The sequence below is a fragment of the Anser cygnoides genome, chromosome 12 (assembly GCF_040182565.1).
Source record: "Anser cygnoides isolate HZ-2024a breed goose chromosome 12, Taihu_goose_T2T_genome, whole genome shotgun sequence".
Taxonomy (NCBI): Eukaryota; Metazoa; Chordata; class Aves; order Anseriformes; family Anatidae; genus Anser; species Anser cygnoides.
The window spans coordinates 10,227,939-10,245,830 of NC_089884.1; the positions used below are offsets into that span (position 1 = coordinate 10,227,939).

The 17,892-nt window shown below is 38.1% G+C and overlaps 2 protein-coding genes across 8 annotated transcripts in view; one reads left to right on the forward strand and one right to left on the reverse strand.

Moving 5' to 3' along the window:
- The window catches only part of GARRE1 (granule associated Rac and RHOG effector 1), a 53,479-nt gene extending 37,580 nt beyond the window's left edge, over positions 1-15,899 (forward strand). For all 7 annotated transcript variants that reach the window (XM_048068897.2, XM_048068893.2, XM_067004176.1 and 4 more), the window contains 10 exons: positions 53-148; positions 283-444; positions 1,387-1,545; positions 5,257-5,354; positions 6,828-6,953; positions 7,515-8,506; positions 11,095-11,260; positions 12,046-12,180; positions 12,661-12,739; positions 13,294-15,899. In XM_048068897.2, coding sequence (XP_047924854.1) covers positions 53-148; positions 283-444; positions 1,387-1,545; positions 5,257-5,354; positions 6,828-6,953; positions 7,515-8,506; positions 11,095-11,260; positions 12,046-12,180; positions 12,661-12,739; positions 13,294-13,617 — 2,337 coding nt within the window. In that variant the 3' untranslated portion in view covers positions 13,618-15,899. The remainder of the gene's footprint in view (positions 1-52; positions 149-282; positions 445-1,386; positions 1,546-5,256; positions 5,355-6,827; positions 6,954-7,514; positions 8,507-11,094; positions 11,261-12,045; positions 12,181-12,660; positions 12,740-13,293) is intronic.
- A 434-nt stretch (positions 15,900-16,333) lies between these two features.
- SS18L2 (SS18 like 2) lies at positions 16,334-17,664 on the reverse strand. The gene is made up of 3 exons (XM_067004191.1): positions 17,512-17,664; positions 17,341-17,417; positions 16,334-17,146 (listed from the first exon to the last, which is right to left on the reverse strand). The coding sequence occupies exons 1-3, from the start codon at positions 17,578-17,580 to the stop codon at positions 17,059-17,061; spliced, it is 234 nt and encodes a 77-aa protein (XP_066860292.1). The 5' UTR covers positions 17,581-17,664; the 3' UTR covers positions 16,334-17,058.
- Positions 17,665-17,892: the final 228 nt, after the last annotated feature.

Sequence of the window (17,892 nt, forward strand, 5' to 3'; positions counted from 1 at the left end):
CAGCTTCTTTGCTGATGTGGCTGTTCCATTTCAACTTTTTCTTTAATTTCAGGCTTACAAAGTGGCTTTGGAGAGCCTAGGCCATTGTGAATATGCAATGAAAGCTGGCTTCCACTTGAACCCAAAAGCTATTGAAGCAAGTCTTCAGGTATGATCTGCTAAACCTGTTCTCTTTCATCCCTCCTCACCTTGAAAATAACTGTTTAAAAAAAAAAAAATTGACAGCAAGGTTTTTTTTATGTCTTAATTTCCTTCTAATTGATCTATTCTTTTATACTTCAGGGCTGTTGCAGTGAAGCTGAAGCCCAGCAAACAGGAAGGAGACAGACTCCACCGCAGCCAATTCAGTGTGAACTGCCCACTGTACCTGTTCAGATAGGATCACATTTTCTGAAAGGGATATCCTTTAATGAGTCTGCAGCAGAAAACCTGAAACTGAAAACGGTAATAGCCCTGCATCCAACCATAGTAGTTAAAAATAAAAATCAGTAGAACTCCTTAAAACTCAGAGAACAACTGCGGTAGAAGTTCAGTGCCAGACTTGTACTTAAAAGTGCATATTTTTAGTCTGACTTCCTGTGGAAACAAGATGTGATAACATTGTAGGTCCATGCCTTTCTCTGATAACGTTTTAACCACCTGGGCAAATTCAGTTCAATCTAAGAGAAACACAAAAGTCTAGGAGGTAATGAAGCTTCTATGAACACTGAAAATAGGTGGTTAGGTATCAAAATCTGCAGAGCAAAGTGAGCCCTTACACATGCCCCAAGCAGGTGATGTACTTCAGAGCTTTTATCTTCTTAGGTTCCAGAATCAGACAGGTCCATGCCATTCTAGTGCTGAGGGGCGTGCTTTAAAAGGAACTTGATTACAAAATGCTTTTTCATTTCTTCTTACAAACTTTAAGCAATCTTTCGAAATATATTTAAAATGTATTTTTAGAAGTTGTGGAAAAGTTGATCAAATTTTCAATATAAAGAAAAGGTAGCCATTTGGAAGTAATTTGGGCAATTTTAATCAGCATTTTCACCCTTTCAGATAAGGCTAGTTCCCTGCTCCTGAAAGAGTAGAAACAACCCACAGCTTAAAATGTTTTTCTGTTGTCTTTGCAGTGCTTTTTTGTAGTTTTCATTAAACTGTTTTGCAAGAGCATAAGCTAAATAGTGTTTATCGTGTTGGAGTGTTTCAAATAGAGACTGTCTCCCATATATTTATTCTGCAGTTGAGCTTGTACAGTTTCACGAGACTGTTTAGAGGTAACAGACATTGTAGTTGGTTGAAAAGCTTTTGAAGATGTGTAGAACCAATGGTAAATACATATGGAGGCATTGGTGTTAACATTCCTGGAACATGTGCTTGGTATGACAAAATTCTTGTTTTTTTCAGCACACAATGCTGCAGTTAATTAAAGAAGCTGGATGCCATAATGGACTTACACCACGAGATGACTCTCCTGTTACTGAAGTACTAAATCAGGTTTGTCCTTCGACTTGGCGAGGAGCCTGCAAAACTGCTGTACAATTGTTATTTGGCCAAGCTGGACTGGTAAGTAACTATAGATAGGCTTAACAACAAAAAAAGAAGATTATTTAAATATCCTGAAGAAAAACTAGATATTTTAAAGTGTTTGGAAATTTATTTCCTATGTCTTCCTCTTTCTCAGTTTTTAACGTGGTAGCTGATTTAAGTTATGAACAAGATGTATCCTCATGGAATACAAGTTCTTCATAGATATTATTTGTAGTTGATAGGAACAAGGGAACATACTGTGTACTTCATATTCTTCATGGATAATAGGGAACATAAATTTAAGTTCAATAGATAGATTTGAAAATCTTTCTATTTCGCTATAGATGACCATGTTAATACCGCCGCTTCTCTTAGCTCAGCTTTGAAAACTGCCATTTTTCCATTTCCTCTCTGTTTTTGAATGGAAGCAGGCTTCCTGCTCAACAGAAGCCAGGAAGTCCTCTGCACCAAGTAATACTACCTGACACCTCCAACACAAGACATAGCTATTAAATGATTTTCTGTAGATGTGTTCTTTACAAACAAACAGAAAAACGCATAGATTTTAGAGTATCTAAGTACTGCTAAAAAATACATGCTTGAAATGCATTCTGATGACAAAATGTATTTGTACTTCAGTAACTAATTACTGCAATCTCTTAATGAAGTGTTCACTCGTAACAAATACATTTTTTTGAACTATGAGTTCTCATTTATCTGGGCAAATAAAATGGGGGCAAGAGTGCAGTAGGATAGGAAGGATATGCATGCATAGAGATACACCGTAACCTATGATAATTTCTATCAAGAATTCTAATTAAATTTGATTTATTAATTTAATCAATTTATTAATTGATTAAACCATACATTTTTGGTATTGTTAATACATTCTCCAATAACAATGAATGTCAGATATTTTTGTTTCAATATTCTTTTCATATTAGGTATTAGATATCCACTTGATGTTAAATATGCCAGAGAAGTAGGTTCAAATCACAGTCGAATTCAACTGACTTGTCATATAAACAAGGGACAGACCATCAGTATCATAACAACGTACCTGCCATCAGTCCTTACTTCACTCTGATATGGTGATTTGAAGATAGGAAATGGTAGTGAATTAAGCACTTTTAGGAAGGCATAAGATGTGGTATCTTTGCAGGGATGGAGAGCAGGTGTGGAATAGTAGGATTGATCAAATTTCTATACAATTGAAAATGCGTGTTAAATATTAATAAATGCAAATCAACTAGAAAAAGGGCCATGGTTAAGTGAGATTGTCTTCAGCTGTCATAGTTCAGGGTGGGTAGGATGCAGAGAGCAGCAGGGTGTGGGAAATGAGGCCAAGAAAGAAACTGTTTCTCAGTAGCCCTGTGGGAGTGTGCTGTAATTCCTGACTTCTTGGCTCCTGAACATCTAGATGAGGAATGCCTTGGAGGATGCTGCAACCCCCCACCACTTCCTTTTCAGTGAAACAAAGGTGTAGGGATTTCATTCTTGCCCTGATGAGTGGCCTGATGAGAGTGGTCCCTTTTGGGGAGTGGCCTGAGGCACATTTTGACTCAGGAGACTTAAAATCTGGTGTCCCCTAGTCTAGACATAACAAGTTAGACCTGCTGGTAATTAAAGTGCTGATATCCTTCAGGTTTATCATAACGTAGGGAGAGTTGTCAGCGTAAAACTTACTTAGACATTCTCCCAGATGATAATGCTGGTGTAAGGAATATTACCTGAGTAGAAGCAAGAATGTCTCCAAAGGTTTTGCCTGAATCTCTGGTTCTGAAAATAGCAGGTTTTTATCTTCAAAGACACGGTAATGAGCTATATGCTTAGCAAAATACTTGCAAGCCTTTTCTCTTGATTCATTCTCACTTTTGATTTGTTACAATTTGAAAGGGTGTGAGAGTTGAGTTCTTCTTTGTAATGTGTATGCCATAATTTTTTTATAAGATTAATTATGCTTGTATGTAATCTCATGCAATGATGAGAAACTGTAATTTATTTCTTTAAAGCATTCTTTGGGTGGAGATGAGGGAGGAAACACCTGTAAAACGAGAACAATAGATGTCTGATGCACAGGAAGCTATCCTCTAAGCACCCACCAGGCAGGGAGTGACAAATGTGTTTATTTTAAGTTTATTTTGTGTACAACTCAGATAAATGAATCGTGAGACAATATTATGCGGGCTCTTGACCCTGAAAAAAAAGCACAAGACCATAAGCACTATGGTGCATCACTTCCAGGAACTGATCTAGATCTGCACAGATCACAATTTTGCTTTTTGACTTAAGGGTCTCAGATGCAGACAGTTATTTTCTTGGAAGCTGGGGGGACAAGAAAAAGTACTGTGTAGTCTTATCTCTCCTTAAACTGATTATATTTAGCAATATAGCTAAATCTATACCAAATTAAATAAAATTAACATGGTATAAACATGAAGGAAAAAAGTAATGTGGTTGCACTGTTATTGAGAGGTATTTTCATGAATGGATGATAGCATGGTGCCTCGTATAACTGTGCTTAGACACATTTTTACAAGTTGGAATAAACTTGAGCAAGCGTTTAGAGACAACTGGAGGAAGACGAAGTCCCTATGTTAAAATACTGAAATGATGGGAAGAAATTGTTTAATTATCATTGGATTATTTTGTTAATGCAGGAGAGACAAGAAAATCTCAGCACTATTTATATTTCACATTTCATAACTAGTAAAAGACAATGAGATAGAAGTAGAACCAGTGTAGGATGATTGCAAAAAAGCCAGTAATGCCCCTTGAGGCTTTTTTTACAGAAGGACTTTTTGCCATTTCAAGGATAAATGGTACAGCTAATCTGCTAGTCACTGGAGCAAGAACTGCTGAGTGCTGCCAAAAAGCTGCTGGTTCAGCATGACCAAAATAGGAAATTATGGAAATGATCAAAAAGGCCAGCCCATGCAGACTGGACAACAACAGAAAGCAGAAACCAAATATGGAACTTACTATCACTGGTACTGAAGTTTAAATGAAGCTGAAGTGAATCCATTCCTTCTCAGTTTCCATAAAAAGAGTTTCATGACAGCAGATTAATTTGCAAGACTTTCATCTTCCATATAAATTCATGATGTCTTACAGAAAGCTGAGAATTCAACAAATTGAACAGTCACTTCTCTTCACTACTATTAATTCCCTGTTATAAATAGTTCCATTAAGTAGAGAAATGTTGGTATAAAACTTTGTAACCACGAGTGTGTGGGGGGTGTATGTTTATTAAAAATTACAAGCTATGAGAAGAGTTTCTGACTAAATACTATTAGTCTGTATCATATTGTGCACTGCAGTTAGGTTATTTATAATATTTTAATAGGTGTTTGAGCGCTATTAAGGTAGCAGTTGTGCCAGACTTCTCAAATATAAGGGCTGTTACACAAAGCCATTGATAACTACCAGCTGCTACATAAAGCAGTTGGTAAGTAGTTGGTAAGTACATGTTTGATACGTAACTATAGTATGTAATTGAGAAGAATTAAGTCATTGAAATGTATGCTAACATATCAAACTGATCATTTGGTATGCTTTCCTTCCCCCCACCCCCAAGATATTAAAATAGAAATCAACTTATAATGATTTTGTGACTTGATTTGTTTTTATATGGTTCTTTTCGCACCTGTAACATGGCAGGGAGGTGAGACGATTGCATCTGTACTGCAGGGGTGATAAAGTAGAACAAATTCTGAAAATCGTTTCCCTTTTCTCTTTATTTGCTAGGTGGTTGTGGACACAGCACAGATTGAAAATAAAGAAGCCTATGCTCCTCAGATAAGTTTAGAAGGATCCAGAATTGTGGTGCAAGTTCCATCAACTTGGTAAATAAAAATACTGTATTGCAGATCATACTAGTAGGTATGGCTGTTGAAGTATATAGGAAGAAATACAATGCAGTACAAATATATAAGGGAATACTATGATCTTCCTTAAATTCCTTTGCCTTGTACTGATTGAATACCACTACTGCTCAAAGATTGACCAACAGCTGTACTTAATGTACTTAACAGTCTTTGTACTGGTGCTCCCTCTGTTGGAGGCAAGGCTGGTGCACTGCAACATTCCTCTGAAGAGAAGAATGTAAAAGCTGGATGATGAAAGAGAAAGTTAAATATAAACCCAGAAATATTCCTGTTATGCTCCTCCCTGGCAGGTCTCCACAGCTGTTACCACAGGAAGGTCGGGCATCAGATGAGACTAAGACAAGAGCTTTGGCCCTCTTAACTGAGCTGTTCTTTAAGTGCTGTTGTGAACCGCAGAACTCTGTGTTTTGAGATAACTCCTTCCCTAGTGGCTTAATTAACTGCCTAGGAAAGCGTATTAGAACTAATCCTCATTCTCAGTCGAGGACTTCTCTTTTGAAACAATAATTTGGATTTAGAACACTTCCTGTCTTTCTTCAGTGTACTCAGTGTTACGAATTTTGGTGCAACACAAGTCATTCATGTGAATCCTTAGTGAGATAGCCTGTCACTAATGGTACCACTGGCATGTCCAGAAGTACAAGTCAGCCCATAGTCTGTTTATCCAAATTCATCTTTAATTCCTCTGCTGAGTAGAAACTGGCACTTCTGTTCTCTTTATATAAAGTGCTCTATTGTGAAAGAGCTAAAAAACTGCAGAGTGTTCTGAGCCAGGGTTTGTGTGCTCTGGAAGAGCTCCGCCTACTGACACACAGCAAGAGCGCCTGTTTTCTCTGCTGGAGGGCTCGTTAAATACTTGACAAATGCGCCAATATGTAGATTTAAGTTATTCTGATTTCACCTCGGTTCTGTGCCATTAATGAAAAACTTTCAGTATTTCTGCATCTTCACAGCTCAGTAGCATGTTCTACAGACTAGTGGATATGCTGAATCATTTTTCACTCTGTCAGGCTGGGTGTTTCTTAGCATTGAACTCCTAGATTGCACTCAAGATGTAAATGTCGTGCACTAGCATTTTTGTCAGGTTTGTTGAGTGCTCTTGCTACTTTCTTAAAAATGGGCTTTTGTGTATTTATTTCTTACCTCTGTGCTTGAATTATGCCTGCTCAGCTAAAGAGATAATCTTGATTTTTAAAACGAGCTTAAAATTGGATTAGCTGTATATTCAACAATTAAAAAGAGAAACCAGGACTGTAGGTGCCATCCTTAGGAACCCTTGGGTGTTCATGCATTATACTGCCATACTAGTTGTACCTTTATAGGAGCAGCAGTAGTGTATAAATTAGCCTTTTATTATCTGACTAGTATGGTAAAATTGTTTATGTGAAATTCAAAGCTTTGATTTTTAAAAGTTAATCTTGATGATTACAGGTGTTTAAAGGAAGATCCAGCAACAATGTCTTTGCTACAGAGGAGTCTGGATCCAGAGAAGACTTTGGGTCTAGTAGACGTGCTCTATACTGCTGTGTTTGACATACACAGGTGGAAGGAGGGAAGGTACATCTCCTCTTGAGCCTCGTACTTTACTTTTCCCAGTCTAAACAAAGCCATCATCATTGAAAAAGCTGTACTGTAGAATTTGGATAGCACTAGTTCATCAGAAAGGGTAATCAGTAGTCAAACTTCCATGCAAGGAACTGGGACTCTATAGAAGTACCTTGTACCTATTTAGCATACAGAGAATTTTTTTTAAACAGCAGCTTATCCATGTGTACAAAAGTATTTGTTTCTCTTGCGTTAAAATATATATATATATATATATATTTTAAATAAATACCTCCATTTAGGTTTTGAAGCACAATTAACATTCCTTAAGGAAAGGAGAGTAATAAATGCTATTGCAAATGTTAGTAATATTTCAAATTGTTGCCATAGGAAGAAGCTGATGAATTTAGCAATCTGAGAGAGACCTTTGCTTTTATTTCTTCCACTTTCTATTACCCAAACGCATGTTTTTCTCCAAAATACAAACTCAGTTAAATTTCTTTCGACATCCAATGGGATGTTAGGATAAATGAAGTTTATTAGGTGGTTTGATAAATGTTTTTGTTGATGCAGGGAGCAAGCTTTGCCTTGTATTCAGATCCAGTTACAGCGTGAAATCTCAGATTTCGGGAATCAAGTTGACATGCCATCTGGAAATGGAAGCAAATCTTCAGGTGGTCTACAGAAGACGTTCTCAAAACTGACTTCACGGTTTACAAAAAAAACTTCCTGCACCAGTACAAGTAACAGTGGAAGTTATTCAATTCCCAATACACCTTCTAAAAATATCTTCATAAGTTCCAACTCAGAGGAGAAGACTAAAATGCCCACTAACATAGATGCACGGTTACAAAGCATTTTGAACATTGGTAACTTTCCTAGGACCACAGATTCATTGCAGTCAATTCAGAGCACAAATAATCAAATAGTGAATGGGTTTCTAGTTGAAAGACGGGACAACTTCTTCAAACCAGATGAAGGAAAGGATGACAAAGGTATGAATTTACCAACTGACCAAGAAATGCAGGATGTTATAGATTTTTTGTCTGGTTTTAACATGGGCAAATCCCAGCAAGCTTCTCCGATGGTGAAAAGAAGGAACTCTGTTGCCTCCTCTACAGGAACAGAACAAAAATCAGGAACAGTACAACAGCAGCCGCAGTCTCTCTCTCACACACCACTGCATCCTTCTCAGCAAGGCTTGTCACAGCAACAGCAGTCACAAAAGCAGCAGCAGCAGCAAATGCAGTATTACCAACATTTGCTTCAACCTATCGGACCACAGCAACGTGCACCTACCAAATGGCTGACTAATTCTTCACAGCAGCCAGCCCAAGCTGTTGGAGCTGGATTGTCTCATATGAACCAATGGAACAATCCTGGTTTTTCAGATTTAAGCTCTGATTTATACAGTTTGGGTCTTGTGAGCAGCTATATGGACAATATGATGTCAGAGATGTTAGGACAGAAACCACAAGGACCTAGAAACAATACGTGGCCAAATCGTGACCAAACTGATGGAGTGTTTGGGATGCTGGGAGAAATTCTGCCTTTTGACCCTGCAGGTGTGTGTCTTTTCGTTATTACTTTTTATAAGGATCCTTTTACAAAGAAAAGAGTACTGTTAAATATTGCTAGCAATAATTATTTCCTGGTGCTATTTACCAGATGCTAAGGTGCTTAAAATGACAAGTTCTGACCTTTCCTATATGGATCACATCAAAGTGTTGAAACAGTTACTTACAGATAATGTTCTTCCTATTGTTATTTTTGAAGTCATTTAAAAGCATTGTTAACTTCCGAATGTATGTATTTTGCCCCCCCCAAATTATTTTTCCTGCTCTTTACCAGTCTTGAACTCCAGAGATACACTTGGATTGCATCTTTTCCATACCCCTGCATTTCAACTTCATTACTATGCAGTTTCATAGAAATCATATTGGTTTCTGCTCTCCAGCTGTTACTGCAGTGAAAAGCTCTGATGTTGAAGGATTAGAGACTAAAGAGCAAGTACCATGTGGTTTGCCATATGTATTTAAACCACCAATAAATTGTAAATTTATGGGGATTATTGTCAAAGAGGAAGTGAGATAACATTTTATATCCATAAGCAAGTAGCCTGAAGGCTATGAAATTGATCGTAGAGTCTGCATCGAAGAGGAGATTAATGAATTGTTCTCATACTACTAAGATCAACAGGCCAATCTATTCTCTCATAAATATAATTTCTGTTGGCATGGAACATAGCTACAGGAACTTTGTAGTATGCATTTATTAAAAGTGCCTGGAGGGAGGCAGCACTAGAACTAACAGAAAAACCTTTCATCAAACCACAAATCCTTTTCCTGCTGTCATCTGTGTCTATGTGTGATTAAAAAAAAAATTCCTATCAAATAGATTAGAAAGATAACCTCTCTTCATATAACATGCCAGGTTAAGCTGTGATGTAGGAGTTTTCAATCTAAGCTCTAGCTAGAAAGCTTGAAAAAGCATACACAAAAAAACCCTTTCACTTTCAAACTTTCTTAGGACTTCTGTCTTGTGAAACAAATAGATATACTCGATAAATATTTTTTAGAGTATGAAAAAGATGACTCTTCAGATGAAAATCTGCTAATGAAGAATTGAGAAAATTGATGGTTTTTCATGGTCAAAGACTTAAGGACCTACTAAAAATGTATTGTGCCATACTTTTATAATCTCTAAGAACTTAATGCTTTATTAGTCGAAGGAAAGTTGATACATCCGTGTTTTTTAAATTATTTTCACAGGTGAACCTATCTCATAAAAAGCTGTTTATCTGATATGTTTTTACAGAGGTAAAAATCAACACAAGTTGCTATTTTTGAATATGAGTAATTTAACACCTAATGCTATCCACAGAAAAAAGATCTGCATGCCCTTCAGAACCAATCCTTAGATCTGAGGATGTCTAGCTTCAAATCTCAGCTTAAATTGACGTATAAGTATTTCTCAAAGAAAACAACTATTACTGGGAACGTTTTGTTTCTGTACAGATGTCAGGTAGCTCTGTCCTATGCTTATATGATAAAGGATGTGTAGAAACAAAGTTATCTTTGTTATAGTTTTAATTTGTATGCAATAAAACATTGCAGAGCTCTTTTCTAAATGTGCTAAGTGAAAATGAAGAAGCTTTTCTTCAAATGCTGAACTGAACGTAGGGAAGCAATCGCATGAAAGATATCTTGATTTCTGTTTTCCAAGCTGTGCACACTTGGACGTTCTTCGCTCTTTAAAACTGAGACAAGCAAGCCAGCAGCTGTGTGCTTCGTGTTGTGACTATTACGCATGTAGTCGAGAAATTTTCCGTAAATTCAGTCCAACTGTAAAGCCTTGGAAATTCAATTACACTGTCTCCTGAGAGTATTTTTTTAATACATACATTATTTGTTTTGATTTATTGGACATTTAAAACACTTTTGGATTAAGGCTTTTGCTTCATCTGCCCAAGGTGGTGTATACTGCTTATTAGATAGTTGGGAAGTGTAAAGAATTTTAAGACTTGAAGATTTTTTTATTATTATTTTAAGGATTACTGCTTTTTTTGGTAAATATCAACCTTATTCTGAAATACGTTGTAGTCCAGGATGAGGATGTTTTCAAAATGGTTATGTAGTCTTTGTAGGAAGTAGCTTCTGGTCTGTATGTTCTAATGAGATCAATCTGACCTTCTGATTTCTTGAGAAGCAAGCAGAATCACAGCATAGCTGGAAATCATGTTGCGATCCCAAATCAACTGTACTAATTCAAATGTTTTTTTCTCTGAGATTGGATAAACGTACAGTTTTTAATTCTGTCAGTGTCTGCTGATTGGATATTGGACTGTTCAGTGTATGGACATGATCTTAGTCGCAAATACTCCTCCCTGGAGAGAAGGCAAGGGGCAGGTGTATTTCCACCCAGGAATTATTATCTACCATGTACGATGGTACTTCTCTACTTTTATTAAAACATATCCTGTTAGTGTTCCTCACTGCTCCATTAAGAGGCATCGATTGTCTAGCACTTACTATCAGTGAGGGAGCTTATTTTCTGTTGGGGGATGGTCAAGTCTAGAGGATTAAATGAACGGGGTAAGTGCAGTAGAAATAGCTGAATGTCAGCAACTGACTTCTTGATTTGTTTTATTCAGTTGGGTCTGATCCAGAATTTGCCCGCTATGTTGCTGGGGTCAACCAGGCTATGCAACAAAAAAGGCAAGCACAGCATGTTCGTCGTCCAAGCAACACGCGTAGCAACTGGCCTCTTCCTGATGATCCTCACAAAACCTGGCCCTTTCCTGAGTATTTCACAGAAAGGTAAGAGATTGGACAGGCTGCTTTTTTTTTTCTTCTACATCTTTAAAAACTGCACTTCATTATGGCAAGAGTGAGAAATTGGAGCCCTTCCCGTGTTCGATACTGAAGCCCTGACATTTGTTTGTGTTCTTCAGAGTAGAATGGGTACTGAGTTTGACTCAAACAGAGGAAATAAGGGCTTTATAACAGATTCATTCAAAACGTTCCTATTTCAGTATTTTGAAAACCTTTAAGTTGTAGTTTCGATGAGGAGTGATGCAATGAAAGTTGCAGCACCTGACTGAATTCAGCTTTCCAGATTTTATCTATAACATTACAGCAGGTATGTTAGTAGTACTTAATCTCTGCCAAGTCATAACAATTTATTACAAAGCACGTGTTTCAAGAACCTCTGTCCATGTGTCCATATCATTATAGCTGTGAGCCTAAGGCTAGCTTAAAACCAGTAGAGCAAGTATGTATTCTAGCTCAGTTTTGCAGTGGAAGAGCTGAGAGCTTAGTGATTGCAAAACTAGTAATCATTTGTTTTCCTTTCTTGACCAGGAGAGACTGTGACAACTTTATATGATTTTAGTAGAATATATAAAGTGACTGTAACAGATAAAGCAGTGATGTGATCATTCAGAAGCAAATACGTGGAAGTATTTATGTTCCGCGTTTTACAAAATATTGCAATTTCTTTGTGCTCTGTCATCTGTCACAGAGATTCAGCATAGCTAACTAGGGCATACAGTCTGGACCAGGCACCGTAAGTACAAAGACTAATACAACTTTTTGTCTTACAGTGATGTGACAAACAGCTGGTCTGGTACTCAAGGAGACTCGGCCAGCTCAAGTGATGAGACCTCTTCCGCCAATGGAGACAGCTTGTTCTCCATGTTCTCAGGGCCAGACCTTGTTGCTGCTGTTAAGCAGAGAAGGTTAGCAAAATGAACAGAAATACACATCACTTTGTACAATTTGTGTGTTTTGATAATTTGAGTAGCCACACAAAGGATTTAACTCCTGCCAATTAGATGAAGTCATATGAATGTCAGTGTGCGTAGTACACTGTTGATCTGGATCAGTGTATAGTATGTCTGCTCTTAATGCTAGGAATTCAGACTGAGTTGTTAGCAGCTAAATCTTTACATAAATAAGCATCTGTGCAAATAGCTGGTTGTTGGCTGAAACTCCGTATCTGACACTTTCCCTTTCAGTAATGAATTTCTTGCTGCAACAGCTTGTACTTTTACCTGTACTGAGGAAAAACATGCAAAATGATGAAATATCAGTACATATTCTGGGCTGTCAACTATGACAGACTGAAACTACAGAATGGTGTATGGTGGTAGCAGATTAATGCAGGTGACTCATTAAGGGGAAAAAAAAAGTAAATGTCACTCTTTTTTTTGGGGCAGAAAACACAGTAGTGGCGAGCAGGAACCTAGTACGCTACCATCACCACCTCTTCTTTCTGCAGCAGATGACCGTAATCAGGTAAGCAGAAAACGGCTTTGCTTAGTCATTTTTCCTACATGTGTGTTTTGGGGTGATTTTCACTAGGAAAACAACTAGAATAGCATCTATACCTCCAGATTGCACCTCAGCTAAAACCCAATTCATTCCCACTCAAGTAGTATTAGATTTTTTTCTATCAGTCGCCAAATTTAAAATTGCAAGTGATTTAATGTTTCCCTTGTAGCAAAAATTATCACGATAGAGAAAACAAGGTTTCACATTAAGTGAAGAGGTAGCACAGGCAACTTAAATTGTCTGTGCAGAGAAAACTGAAGTATCACCAGTATCACTTGTCTTACTAGAAATTTTGATTTATGGCACTACTATAGGTAAAGCCTAGTGCTTGAAGTAATTAAAGGTTTTTCAAGAGACAAGTAAATGAGTGAGTAGTTATATACATGCATCAGTTCTATTTTTAAAGATTAATCTTCTGAAATGTTGTAGAGAGGAAATAAGATACGTTAAGTATTGTCTCAAAAGCATTTTGGTCAAACAAAAACAACAACAAAACTAATTCTGTTTTTTTTTTTCAGGATAATAAAACCAAAACCTGGCCTCCAAAGGCACCCTGGCAGCATGCGTCCTCTGTCACGAATACACTACCCAGTCAGAGTGCGTCTTTGTATCCCATGAGCAGCCCTGTCAGCCAGTGGAGCGACACGATGCAGATCCTCCAGTCACCTGTGTGGGCAGCAGCCAACGACTGCGCCCCAGCAACAGGAATTTCCTCTAGCTTTGCCTATGCGCAGCAACAGCAATCGCAGCAACAGGCTTCCCAGCACAAACAGATGAATAAGGGCTTTAAATCTTTTCCAGTAAAACACGAACGCAGACCATCTTACCTGCATCAGTACTAATTGCTTTTCATATTGGAAAATGCAGCACAGGGCCAAACAGTCATAAACTACATATCCTTTGTTTCACAACTGTGTATTGGCTAGATCCTGTTTATCTCATTAAATATGGAATTGAGGGGGCTTGGGGGCCGGGGTTGGGGGGAGGATCTACTAACTCTTGAATCTTATTTGCAGTGCTGAGCAATATGGCCAATATGTTTGTTTGATGTACATGGAACAGCCCAGAACTGTGATTTAGAAATGCTTTTAAAAATGTGTATATTGCCTTTACTTTCAAAAGCTTTTTTTAAAAAACTGCTGATGGACTACCATACAAGAAACACTGTATTTTATAGCTATTTTTCATATAGATTTATAGTTAAACATCTTACTGAAACACATTGAATATATTGAAGCAAATATATAGTGGTCACTTTGCTCAACACTGTGTTTAAATTTATAATGGACAAGCTGTAAAGCCTTTGTATTCTCCATAAATGGCCTTTGGGCAACTTTTTTTTTTAAATGAAGTATAACAGCAGCTTTTCATGTGCCACACAAGTGAGTTCATTATGAAACTGTTGCAGAAACAGTTGCGAAATTGAGTTTTGTGGTAGTTTCCTTACTCTAAGTATAGATCAACCGAACCACTCAAATTTGTGTCACAAATGTAATCTGAGCTGCTTAAAGTAGATGGCATCTGTGTGGATAATGTGACACTGGTTTTCAAATAAATAGATAACTTGTTACTGTTTCATTTGGCCAAAGGCTTTATCCACGCAGTGCTCCTTAAATGTGTGAAACTATAGCCTAAAAGACTACTTGCATATATTTAAAGTCTTATTTCAGATGCTACAGTTAATTAAAAAAAATAATAATTAAAAAAATAAAAAATTGTGAGCTGGCTCAGAAGATACTAGAACTGAAATGTGGGGTAGCAGTTAGCTAAAAAAAACATTATTTTTTTTAAAACGATAAAGTAATTATTTGCAGTCAATATGTGCCATTAAGTGAACCTGTGGAATTGGGAATAATCTTCCAACCAAAGTGGATCTGGGAGTGACTGGTGCTTAAAAAGTGAAGAACAATGGTAAATATATGTATAGCTATCCCACTGTATATTAACTGAGATTACAGAAGATTCTTTATATAGTTAGAGCTTATTTAAATTTTCATATTTCATCTTTGAAAGAGTCTAAAAACCACAATATTTTCTGGTATAAGAGTTTTGACAGTATTAATCTTATTTTTGTATTTTTCTTAAGTCATATCATTCTAATATGTTAACTACTAGTAAAATGGGTTATTAGTTCTAACTACATAATTTTTCAATGAAGAGAAAGCACATTTGTTTTTGTTTTTACAAACTAAGTACATCTATATCTAAAGATACCAAAAAATAAATACATTATATATATATAAATAGGTATACACAACACTAAAACTATTAAACATGTGGGTATTTAAGACCCATCCACCTTTTTGTTTGTATGGTGACGGGCTATATTTGCAGGCCCAGATTGTTACCTTTTTGTGCTGTTTGAGGATGCCAATGTTGCCTGTATTTATGATATTGTCACCATGTTTTCTGAAACTTCATACTTACCATGTTTACAAAGATTTGTTTGCTGTACATAGACTTTTTACAGTAATGTGCTTTGCACAATCAGTGTGGCTTGTCTGTAAATTGTTAATGGTCTGTACTACTATAATTTTGAAAACCTTCTGCTGAAAATGTTAGTGGTTATTTAACTTGATGAATGGTTTTGAGTTTACTAAATCTTGTCATTTAGATCTAATATTAAATCCTAAATTTGGTTGTACTTACTGGTTATTCATACTAAGACCAAAATGGAAGTTACTGAAAACACTTAATTTTGAACTTTCCTAACAAGTGCCAAAAATTACTGCTCTAGTTTTTGCAGCTGATTCATACATACAAATGCTGGCAGGTTTCTGGACCTACATAAGTGAATTGAGGAAACAAAGTTTGTCTGCATTTTGATCACGTAGGTGCTACTATGTCCTTTGCTTCCCATTGTTCTGAACACTGGTAACTTTAAGAATTGTTGCACTTGGCAAATGAGTCTTGCCATTAAATTTCACACTGCCAAGTGCAAGGGTTTGGTGCTTAGTTAACTTACCCTTATTGCAGTGCTTCTTGTGAATAGCTAATGCTTCTGAACTGGAACTGTACATTTTGTATTTTAAAGCTTCTGTAAAAGTAAACTATTTGCTTTATTAAAGATATACATTTAATAGGTCATACCCGTTTAAAATATGCACCTTACTGAAAATAAGCAGCACCTTAAACTGTAACTTCAGTTTGTAAACAAAGATCTTACCTTCATTAACATGGGATTATTTAACAGTTTGAAAATTGTCAACTGCCTACTTACTCATCATATAAAACTGAACTTTATGCACTGTACAATCTGAAGCATCTTTAAAGCTATTCTTTCACATAGACTGCACTGAAGCGCGTGATTCAGAAAAGGCCTTAGCATTGTCTTTGAACTAGTGCAGAGAAACACTGCTCAAACTTGAAGTTGCTTGTTTCTGGCAAGGTAAATATTTTTGGTGGTAGTGAGTGAAAAGTTACCTTTTTTTTTTTAATTGGGGGAAGGGGTATATTTAATTTATGCTAATCGTGCCACTGAAATGCATATTCAGGTGTAAAAGTAAGCTGTGCTCTTGCTGAAGGTAAGTGCTGACAAACAGCCAAGACACACATGAATCCATTTTGACTGTGCAAAAATTTACTTGTTTATGGAGTCTGTAATACAGAACATTTCAAGCAAGAATGAAAAGTCCTGATGCAAGTGGAGCTAATGCCAATCTCCCTGAAATGGAGGTTACAGTTCTCCCTTCTGCTGAACTGCCTTATGTTATGCAACAGCCCCATCTTTCCTACAAAAGTTCGAGTTCCTATTTCACTAAAACTTTGTTAATCTGTCATTAATCCAGAGTACACTGCTTTACATTTTTGTTTAAGCATAATTTTCATGATAAAAGACAACAAAACAGTCTATTGCTTACATACGTGGTAGCATCCACCATTGTCATCTTGGAGGTAGACAGAAATTACCTACCTAAAAGCTTGCCCTACTGTTACACAGCCTGAGTCATGAAGCAGTCTCTTCCTCACTGAGTACACAAGTCTTTCAAGAGCAGCACTGGTGGTGCTGTCCTGACAATCATGCTCCTCTCAGAAATATACTACAATTACGTTTTTCCTAGAGAAAAAAAAGTGACAATTACCTCCCTGAAGCTCTACTTATAGTAATAGAAGAAACAGCTATTCTAGTATTACATAAAGAACCTCCAATCACATTTTTGACATAAAAGTATGACTCTTTACCAGCCTTTCAGGACTACGCCTTCTCAGCTCTCAAGGGGGATCTACACAAGTGTTTCTACAGATTCTCAAAACCATCACTGCATGTGCGCCGGTACACGCCGTCAGTCTACAGCCTTCTGCGTGCTGGGGGGCGTTGCGTCAGCAATGGTCGCTAAATAAATGAGGTTTCTGTGCAGGATGTGCTGGTACCTGTGAGAGAAGGAGACGCGTTACGTGGGAAGGACCTGACTGCCTGTTCGCGAGTGAGTCACCCGAGCTTTAATGAGCACTTTTATGATTTGGCCAACACTGAGGGAGGGAAATACCCCCCAACAACCCCCCCCCCCCCAACAACGGGACTCAGGGTTGCCCGCCCCTCAGCCCCCCGCCCCGTCCCCACTCACTGCACGCAGTCGGTCGCCCGGCCCTTGCTCTGGTACTCCACGATGCAGCGCACCAGCTGGTCGTTCTCCTCCAGCAACTGGGGCACACACACACACACACACAGCGCCGTCAGCACCCGCTCGGCACCGGCCCCCCCCTCCCCGAGCCCCCCCGCGGCCTCCCCCCCTCACCCGCTGCAGCGTCTCCTGGTTCACCTCCGCCTTCCCGCGCAGCCGCTCGGGCACGAACGCCACCGACATGGCGCCGCCACCGCCCCGCGCAGCGCCTGACGGGACGCCGCGGCCCCGCCTTCCCCTTGCCCCGCCCCCCCCCGCTGCCTCCGCCCCAAGTAAAGCCCCGCAGCCTGGTGTAATTGAACAGTTTATTCTGGTTTAAAATTTAAAAAAAAAAAAAAAAAGGGGAAACAAAACCAAAACAACATCCCCGGCCCCCCCCCCTCTGCCGCGCAGGGTACACGCCCGGCACGCCACGCTACGGGGGAGCGCTGCCTTCACACCAGCCCCGCAGGAGCACGAGCGCTGTTAACATGCAGAAACGTTACTAAACAAGGT